This window comes from Sceloporus undulatus, chromosome 2 (assembly GCF_019175285.1).
Source record: "Sceloporus undulatus isolate JIND9_A2432 ecotype Alabama chromosome 2, SceUnd_v1.1, whole genome shotgun sequence".
Classification (NCBI taxonomy): domain Eukaryota; kingdom Metazoa; phylum Chordata; class Lepidosauria; order Squamata; family Phrynosomatidae; genus Sceloporus; species Sceloporus undulatus.
This window is the reverse complement of record NC_056523.1, coordinates 13,575,224-13,585,014: the sequence shown is the minus strand read 5'-3', so window position 1 is coordinate 13,585,014 and position 9,791 is coordinate 13,575,224. Positions and strand designations below refer to the sequence as shown.

Sequence of the window (9,791 nt, the reverse complement as noted above, 5' to 3'; positions counted from 1 at the left end):
ATCAGTACGCTGATGACACCCAAATAGTCTTCTCTATGTCTCCGACTGATGCAGTGACTGGGGATGGCATCTCTCCTCTCGTAGCCTGTCTGGAGTCGGTAATGGGCTGGATGAGGGAAAACCGACTCAGTCTGAATCCAGAGAAAACGGAGGTGCTCATGATAGGTTCTCCTGGCCCGGGGATGGCGGTGGTTCCACCTGTCCTGAACTGGATCACGCTTCCTGTGAAGGACTCGGTACGCAGTCTGGGGGTGCTCCTTGACTCATCGCTCCACCTTACATCTCAGGTGGATGTGACGGTCAGGAGCTCCTGTTATCAGCTTCGGCTGATACGCCAGCTGCGTCCCTACCTGGGCCAGAGGGACCTTGAAACGGTAGTACATGCTCTGGTAACCTCTCACTTGGACTTCTGCAACGCGCTCTACATGGGGCAACCCTTGTACCATACCCGGAAGCTACAAATAGTACAGAATATGGCAGCCAGATGGTTACTGGCATATCCAGAGCCAGTCATATAACAACAGTACTTAAAGATCTGCACTGGCTGCCTATTCGCTTCTGGGCGCAATACAAGGTGTTGGTTATTACCTATAAAGCCCTAAATGGCTTGGGCCCAGGATACCTGGAGGACCGCCTCTCCCCATACAATCCGCCCCGCAACCTCAGAACATCTGGGCAGCAGTTATTGAGGGTTCCAGGGGCCAGGCTAACCTCTACTTCTAAGAGGACTTTTACTATCTCGGCCCCTACCCTCTGGAATTCTCTGCCCATTGAGCTCCACTCGGCCACCTCCCTGGCCCAGTTTAGAAAGGGGCTGAAGACCTTCTTATTTAAGCAAGCATTCCCTGATGCAAGCCCCGATTAACCTCTCCCCCCCCTTACGTCAGCAGTGGCAGCTGGCCGGAATGTTTTAATGGATTGTGTTTTATTTATATGGTATATGTGTTTTATGTATATGTATATGATATGCCATGTATTTTATGTATGTTGTACACCGCCTTGGTTTATAGAAGGGTGGTATAAAAATAAAATTTTTATTTATTATTTAAAATATATAGGCCTCTTGTTCCCACTATAAAATACAGTGAAGTACCATTCACTGTAAATGACCCTTGCTCCCATTTGAAACTGGTTCCTGTCATAATGTGATCGAATCCTGTCGTGATGAAGCGAGGCAAAGGCAAAAAAACTCAGTGCTTCCAAAGAGTACTTTGAAAGAGGTTCTTTTGAAAAGAATCGATTCTGAAGCAAATTTCATAAGTGGGAACGACCGATCAGAATAGATTCATTCTGAAGGGGAGGGACAAATGGCAGAGGGGTGTTTACCATCCTTCCTCAGTTTTTGACAGTTCCACCATTTCCCCCCTCTCAATGCTGTTGTTGTACTTGGTTTTTTTTATTAAAGTGAATGTATATTCAGTTGATTGCTTTTGCAACTACTTGAAAAGGCATGTAGTTGCTAAAGCAGTCAAGCAAATATATCTTCAATTTAATGTAAAACAACCAAAAACCCATTGTCTTCCCCTTCATCTTCCTGCCTCCTCCCCCCCTTGCACTGCTCCATCAAATTTCAAAAGGCAGCGAGAGCGAATCAGGATTCGATTCAACCTACAAGTGAGAATGACCCCAGGACTTATCTTTATCTGAAAGCCATTCCAGACTTTTTCAGTGGTTGCCTGGTTTTTGATTTCACATTGTCTGAGAAATCCCCAGATATTTCGGGGAAGGACAACACCCACTCCCAGCCTGACAACAATAACCGAAAGGAGCCAATAATGCTTTTCTTTTCCTAGATGAGGCGGGTAGTATGTCTACTCTTTTTTATAACAGAACTTCCTTCTCAAAGGGCCATTCCAACTCCCTGCTTATCATATTCTGATGATTTGGTATTAGCAACCAACGTGACTCTCCCCATTTAAAAATCCTCAGGTTGCACACTAAAAAGAGAGAACCAGGAATTCAAGTGGTCATTTTGTCACAAGGGTGCCATGGCTGTGGCTGATGGGAATCCCATCCAAGATCTCTGTGCAGAAGTGACGTGCCCCATCTGCCTGGACTATTTCAACAAGCCAGTGACCATTGTGGAGTGTGGGCACAATTTCTGCCAAGACTGCCTGACCCAGTGCTGGGAGGGCTTTCAGGGCTATGCCACATGCCCACAGTGTCGAAGGCTCTTCCAGCAAAAGAGCCTCATGCCCAATCGACAGCTAGCGAACTTTGTAGGGATTGTCAAGAAGTTCAGAATTCAGGAGGTCAAAAAACAGGAGAAAGCCTGTAAGAAACACCAGGAGCCCCTAAAACTCTTCTGTCGGGATGATGAAACCCCCATCTGTGTGGTCTGTGACAGATCCAAGGAGCATCACTGCCACATGGTGATTCCTGTTGAGGAGGCTGCCCAGGAGTACAAGGTAAGAAATGGCTGCTGTTATTCTGATGTAAGTAACTCTTTTTTGTGGATTAACTCCTGTAAGTGTTGTTAACTAACTTGGGCTGCTGCCCCATTTCAGAAATAAAGCAGTTTGTTGCAGTTGTTGTTGTGTGCCTTCAAGTTGTTTCCTATTAATGGCAACCCTACCATAGGGTTTTCTGGGCAAATTTCTTCAGAGAGGTTTTGCCACTGCCATCCTCTGAGGCTGAAAGAATGTGACTTGCCCAGTGTCACCCAGTAAGTTTCCATGGCCATGCCAGGATTTGAACCCTGGTCTCCCAGTGTCCTAGTTCAGTGTTCAAACCACGACACCATGCTGGCTCTCCACTTTAACTGCCGTGGTTCATGCTATGGAATTCTGGGATTTCTAGTTTGGTGCTTTCTGACAAGGAAAGGTAAATATCTGACAAACTAAGCTTTGCTTCCAAGATCAGAAGAGATCTGATGATGTAAGGTTATGTAGCCAAATATGCTGTGAACTTATAAATTGGATCTGAGCTGAACTTTCTTCGTTGTTTTTAGGATCAAATCTGCTGCTGCCTAAAGAAACTGAGGCAAGCAAGAGAGAAAATGCTGAGGTATAAGGCAAGTGCTGAAGAGGAAAAACGAGATCTTCTTGTAAGTAGGCAATTTCCAGGAAATGAATTACAAGTTACAGAACATCTGGAGAGACAGACTGACGTCTTGAAGAATTTAGTCAATATATGCAAATACAAGTATTCCAAAATCCAAAACACATCAGATCCCAGGCATTTTGGATAAAGGGGACTCAACCTGTATTATGATATGCTTGCCTGAGTCAAAAACATGTTTTTGTTGACTGTGGAGACACCCATATTGGGAATCTGTATTATTTTAACGGGGAGCATATTCTATTCTGTCACTACAGTGAAAACATTATTCTCAATATTGTTTAGAATGGCCTGCAGCAAGAAATACATAGGCAAGAAAAGAGGTGCTTTCACGAGTTCCTTCCTCCGTGGCAACTGCACGGTCCCTAGCCCTAATACGGTGGCAGCGCCTCATCTATACGGGCACCGTCATCGTGACATGACAGACATATAGCATCTGCATGTTACACCGCATCTGTGATGTTACGAGTGTGCCATTGGTGCACTCGCGACATCTGACCTGCAGGGCAAAAAGAACCCACTTTTATGGGTTCTTTTTCCTTCACAGGGAAGCCGCATGGTTTGGCGGCTGTGGCTTCCCTGCAGAGGAAAAACAGACACCGGCAGGCCTCCCTTTTAAGGAGATCTGTACCATGCCATAGCCTACAGAACCTGGTATTCATTGGCAGTCTTCCATCTAAGGACTAACCAGGGCTGGCCCTGCTTAGTTTCCAAGGTCAGATGGAATCTGGTGCTTTTCCCCCACCCTATATCAAAGATCTCAGGGTGGCTTACAAAATCATTAAAACAAGTTACCAGTACACAGTTGAAAACAATACAATAAATAAGCTAAAAACATATTAAATTGCAGTAATATTTTTAAACAAAATTATAATTATGTACACCATATTTGGGATGAGTTAATGAGGCCCAAAGGCTTTGATGAACAGCCAGCTTTTATCTTGGCACCTAAATGGTGGGTATTGGTACCAGTTGGGACTCCTGACCTAGTTATAGCACTGTAACTCCACTTTATCTGCCATGAATGCATCCTATGGAATCCTGGGAATTGCAATTTAGGAAGCGGAATTTAGAAACTCTGCCAAAGAACTCTAGTGCCTCCTCAAACTACAAGCCCCAGGACTCCAGGCATGGCAATTAAAATGGAATCATAGTATTATATTTCTGTACAGTGAAAGGCCCTCCCATCTCACTTTAAAAAAAAATCAATGAAAGGCTATTTTAAAAGTAGATCTCTGAAAATCTTTAAGAAATTTTTGCCTTCTGAAAACCGGCATGGGCTGCTTCTGTACTGTGGGAATAATCCTGCTTGACACCACTTTAACTACCATGGCTCAATGCTATGAAATTCCGGGAATTGTAGTTTTGTGGAATATGTAGCCTTTGTCAGAGAGCTCTGATGCCACAGCAAACTACAGTTCCCAGAATTCCATAAGATGGAGCCTTGGCAGTTAAATAGTTGTCAAACTGTATTCTTTCTATGGATGCAGCGATGATCTCTTTAGAAAAATCTAAGAGTGATTCCATACAAAAGTCAAATCAAATCTCCGAAAAACTTTCTGCCGCTGTTTTGTTTTGATTTGTTTTTCGCAATGGATGTTTTTCTAGTATGAAAAACGAGGTGGATAAATGACAGATGACAATATCTGAACCTATCATAAACCTCCATGAATAAAACAGTGCAAACAGACAGTAAATCCCCCACCTGGAAGCATCCGAAAACATAACAATGGCTCCTTTTCATACTCCTTTTCATTCTGGGAAAGAAGTGACCAGTGGGGTCCCACAGGGCTCTGTCCTGGGCCCAGTGCTATTCAACCTTTATCAATGACTTGGAGGACAAAATTGGGGGCCATGTATAAAATTTGCAGGTGACACCAAATTAGGGGGAATAGCTAATACCCCAGAGGACAGGATCAAGATTCAAAATGACCTGAACAGACTAGAAAACTGGGCCATAGCTAACAAAATGAAATTCAACACAGAGAAATGTAAGGTACTGCACTTAGGCGGAAAAAAAAAAAACGAAAGCAAGATATAGGATGGAGGACACCTGGCTGAATGAAACTACATGTGAAAGGGATATAGGAGTCCAAGTAGACCACAAATTGAACCTGCGTCAACAGTGCAATGCAGCAGCAAACAAGGCCAATGCAATTTTAGGCTGCATCAATAGAAGTATAGTGTCTAGATCAAGGGAAGTAATAGTGCCACTGTATTCTGCTCTGGTCAGGCCCACCTCGAATATTGTGTCCAGTTCTGGGCACCACAATTCAAAAAGGACATTGAGAAACGGAGCGTGTCCAAAGGAGAGCGACTAAAATGGTGTGAAAGGTCTGGAAACCATGCCCTGAGGAACGACTTAGGGAGCTGGGTTGTTTTAGCCTGAGAAGAGAAGATTAGAGGTGGTATATGATAGCCCTGTTCAAATATTGAAGATGTCATATTGAGGGGAGAAGCTTGTTTTCTGCTGCTCCAGAGAAAAGGACCCGGAACAATGGATGCAAGCTACAGGAAAAGAGATTCCACCGAACATTAGGAAGAACTTCCTGACAGTAAGGGCTGTTCGACAGTGGAATGCACTCCCCGGAGGGTGATAGACTCTCCTTCCTTGGAGTCTTCAAGCAGAGGCTGGATGGCCATCTGTCGAGGATGCTTCTGCATGGCAGGGGGTTGGACTGGATTGCCCTAGTGGTCTCTTCCAACTCTATGATTCTATGATTCTACTTCTACGCACTTCCCATTGTGTTGCTCTTAAATCATGGTAATTGGCCGAATGCTTGATTAATACTGCCCTGCTTTTTTTGTCTTTATATCTATTTACTGCAGATACACAACAAAAGCAGAACGGGAGAAAACTCGGGCTGAGTTCAAAAAACTTTGCCAGTTTCTGGAGGAACAAGAGAAACATTGTGGTTCAGATAGAGGAAGTGGGAAGGAGATTGCAATGAAAATGGAGGAGCACATGACCAAACTCTCTGGGGAACTCGCTTCCCTTGAAAGTCTCATCCAGGAGATGGAGTGAAGTGTCAGCAGTCCCAAGCGAACTCCTGCAGGTAAAGCCCAGTCATGCATGGAGCAGAAGGAGATGGGGAAAGTCTTGTCAATCTTGAGTAGGATATCATGTATCACTTCATAGGGTGCAGATGGAAGAAGATAAACACCCTACATCAGGGAGGCCTGGTGGCACAGTGTTTAAATGCCAAGTACTGCACCCGCAAGGTTGTGAGTTCAATCCCAGGGACTCAAGGTTTAACTCACGCCTTCCATCCTTCATAGGTTGGTTAAAATGAGTACCCAACTTGTTGGGGGCAATTGGCTTACAGACTGTAAACTGCTTAGAGAGTGCTAGTTCACTGATAAGCAGTATAACAATGTACAGGCTATTGCTATTGCTACTACTAAGACTTATCACATTCATATTTCAAACCACCATAAAAGTTTGTTAATAGCGCCTTTGGTGATACATTTCCCTCTTGTCTTCTAAGTCCTCCAAGTATAGTTAGCTTGCACCTTGCCATGATGCTGGGGGTTGGGGGGGGGCGTAAACTAGTTCCCAATTGCATTGGTATAGCACCAGTTTACAGATGCAGTATATTATCTTGTAGCGTTCCAGGATTGCATGGTGATGTGATGTCAGTGTCTTGTCATCTCCCTCATCCCCTCTCTTCTGCTATCCCAGAACAGCCAGGGTGTCATTTTTTTAGTCTACTTTCTTTTATTAGTATTTTTTGTAATTTTTTGGATAAACTGGATTGGCACTACCCTGAAATTCATTAAAACACATGCAGAGGACACATTTAGAATTTGAGTGCTCTGCGGTACACAGGTGGGCAAAGACACCAGTGGCTGAGAAAACAAACTACAGTGGACCGTCCACATTCACTGATTTTAGGGGCTCATGACACCCATGGAAGTGGGAAGAAACACATTTAAAAAACCACTTTTTTATCTGAGAGAGTATCTCTCTAGGTATCTCTAGGTCCTCCAATGCAATCCTGTGGTCAACATCTTCGGACGTTGACCTCAGAATTGCACCTGAGGGCTTACAACTGCTAGATAAGTTTCTCTCTAAAAATCTCTAGGTCCTCAGAATGGCTTCTGGCAGACCTTGACCATAGAGTTGTGCTGGAGGACCTAGAAATTCCTAAAGGAACAAATATCACCACCAGCAGGACACCAAAGGCTCATAGAGTGCTTCACCAAACCCTGTGATCTGAAGGGCTTTTTTAGGGTAGCCCTAGGAAAGGAACTGACTGTTCTCTCCTTTCTCTCTTTTCCCTCTAGGATATTGGAAAAACCTTCCAGAGGTAAGGGATGACATTCCTTTCTGGTTTTTGATGTTGAGAAAAATCTGAAAAGTGTGTGAAATATGTGGTCTTCTGTTTAGATCTAAGAAAAACGTACAGAAAAAAATTGGGACAAGAAACCTGTTGAGGATCACACGTTGTTCCATACCTCCCTTCTTCTTCACATGTTTCAGAAACAACTTTGTGTTGTCTCGTTGGCTTTGTTCAGATATAAACCACTAATATATTAGATCAGATGAGACTTAGGTCATGTGCTCCTCACTTCACAGCATGGAAAAGTTTATTTTGGGACTACAGGCTTTACCCGACCGGCACATTTTGCTGGCCTAGAATCATTGAGTTGGAAGAGACCACAAGGGCCATGCAGTCCAAACACTGCCATGCCGGAAATCCAAATCAAGCCACCCCGACAGATGGCCATCCGCCTCTGCTTAAAGACCTCCAAGGAAGGAGACTCCACTACACTCTGAGGAGTTTGTCCACTGTTGAACAACCTTACTGTCCGGAAGTTCCTCCTAATGTTGGTGGAACCTCTTTTCCTGTGCTTGCATCCATTGCTCCTACAGGAAAAAGAGATTCCGCCTCAACGTTATGAAGGCGTGAGTTAAGGCTCAGCGTCCTCATGCTAGATGCCCTAACTCTGCCCCTACGGTGCCATTTTGGCACATGTTGGTCTACATGGTGCGCCACCATCATCCCACAACTCATTTAGATGCAGTGTGAAGGGGTGCCATACAGCTGTGGTGGCTAAAAGGAGTTGCTTTGAATCAATTCATTCATCATGCTGAATTGATTCTCATCACGTGAATGACAAGTGGGTTATTTTCAGTATTGGGGCAATTGTAGTGTGAACCATGCTCCACCTGTCAAACCATCTATTGATTTAGATCACAAACCGATTTATTTGTATGTGGGAATGAGGCCTAGGTGAATTTTTCGCTCAGGAGATCACTATTCCTAGAAAACCATCCATAGCAGAGATCGCTTGTGTAAGGGACTATTCTAACTGGATTCTACCTCTCAAAACTATAATGAATATGGGGGAGGGAAGAAACAAAATCCTGGAACTGTAGGAGGAAGTACAGTTTTGGTGGACCTCTGGGGAGACAGTTGGCCCCGGACCTACTCACAATTTTCCTACGTACTCAGACTTCACCACATTCGGAGAAACCCCAGTTAGAGGTATTGAGTCATACAATGACTTTTTCACTGATATTAGTGGAAAATACAAGGAGGAATCATGGGGTATTCCTTTTAGCAAAAGAACGTTCCTTAGTGTAGGTTTCCATGGCTATCAATGCCTCCCTTTGGCTGCATCTGCACTGCGAATAATCCTGTTTGACAATTTTAACTACCCTGGCTCAATGCTATTAAACTTGGGAACTGTAGTTTGTTGTGGACCCAAACTCTCTGACAGAAAGCTATATGTCTCACCAAACTACAAATCCCAGAATTTCATAGTATGAGCATGGCTATTAACATGGTTTCAAACGGATTATTTCTGCAGTGTGGATGCAGCTTTGTGGTCTGAGATCACAATAAGTCAAAATGCTTCCAGCTCTCATTTCCTTTCTACAGCGGCCTCTTCTTCTTTCTTCTCTGTTCTTGCCTTTCAGTCACTTGCTAATTTGAGATCGTCAGATGCAATTTGGACATTTATTTTGCTAGGTATGAAGAGAAGGAGACTTTTGAGAATCCATTGGCTTTCCTCCGCACTGAAATGGAGAATCTGGGAATTCTGGGATATAAATTTTCTTTGAGAGTGTTGTCAAGCATCAAAGTAATGAAGACTGATAAAGGACTGTGTATGTAATGCCGATTTGTTGAACTGTGGTTGTTCCTGGCTTGGGTTGCTCACACTGCTAGCAAAGTCAGAAAAATGGGATTTGATTGAATAAGGTGGCACTCTGCACTGCAGAAATAATACAGTCTGAAATGCTTTAAACTGCCATGGCTCCAAGAAATGGATCGGATTTGTCCTTTGTTGTGGCACCAGAGCTCTCTGTCAGAGAGAAGTTAAAAAGTAATCTCACAAAACTACAAATCCCAGAATTCCATAGCATTGAGTGAGACAGGTAAAGCAGTATCAAACTGCTTATTTCGACAGTGCAGATGCGCCTGAGAAGGAAGTCAATTCTAGTTTACATAAAAGGTGTTTTGGTTTTGGCAAAAACTAGTCAGGCATATATTTCCTTTAAAGTGAAGCGACTGTTGTTGTTTCTATGTGTGTTTGTGTGTGTGTTGTGTGTGTGTGTACACAGGTGGAAATAAGGGGGGGAACTATGACAGAGGAAACTACTCATTGTTTGTTTTCTAGTTCCTTGGAGAAAGGCCAAGAGGAAAATATATTCCAGTAATCCCTGATCAAAACCAGTTACTGGTATGTTTGTTATCTTGCCGAGGCAAAGTTCATATTGAATT

The 9,791-nt window shown here is 43.7% G+C and overlaps 2 protein-coding genes across 2 annotated transcripts in view; both read left to right on the top strand.

The window, feature by feature from the left end:
* The first annotated feature begins 1,721 nt into the window (after nucleotides 1–1,721).
* Nucleotides 1,722–6,019, top strand: LOC121922013 (zinc finger protein RFP-like). The gene is made up of 3 exons (XM_042450876.1): nucleotides 1,722–2,408; nucleotides 2,951–3,046; nucleotides 5,890–6,019. The coding sequence occupies exons 1-3, from the start codon at nucleotides 1,989–1,991 to the stop codon at nucleotides 5,926–5,928; spliced, it is 555 nt and encodes a 184-aa protein (XP_042306810.1). The 5' UTR covers nucleotides 1,722–1,988; the 3' UTR covers nucleotides 5,929–6,019.
* Nucleotides 6,020–6,035: 16 nt separating this feature from the next.
* Nucleotides 6,036–9,791, top strand: part of LOC121923780 (zinc finger protein RFP-like) — a gene marked incomplete at its 5' end in the record, with an annotated part of 60,851 nt that continues 57,095 nt past the window's right edge. Inside the window, 2 exons of the mRNA XM_042454536.1 lie at nucleotides 6,036–6,116; nucleotides 7,348–7,370. Coding sequence (XP_042310470.1) covers nucleotides 6,036–6,116; nucleotides 7,348–7,370 — 104 coding nt within the window. The remainder of the gene's footprint in view (nucleotides 6,117–7,347; nucleotides 7,371–9,791) is intronic.

Excerpts from the sequence above, each read along its gene's own strand:
- LOC121922013 (XM_042450876.1), top strand. The coding sequence starts at position 1,989 with ATGGCTGTGGCTGATGGGAATCCCATCCAAGATCTCTGTGCAGAAGTG. Across the intron at positions 2,409-2,950 it reads AGGCTGCCCAGGAGTACAAG|GATCAAATCTGCTGCTGCCT; the intron begins GTAAGAAATGGC and ends CGTTGTTTTTAG. Across the intron at positions 3,047-5,889 it reads AGGAAAAACGAGATCTTCTT|ATACACAACAAAAGCAGAAC; the intron begins GTAAGTAGGCAA and ends TATTTACTGCAG.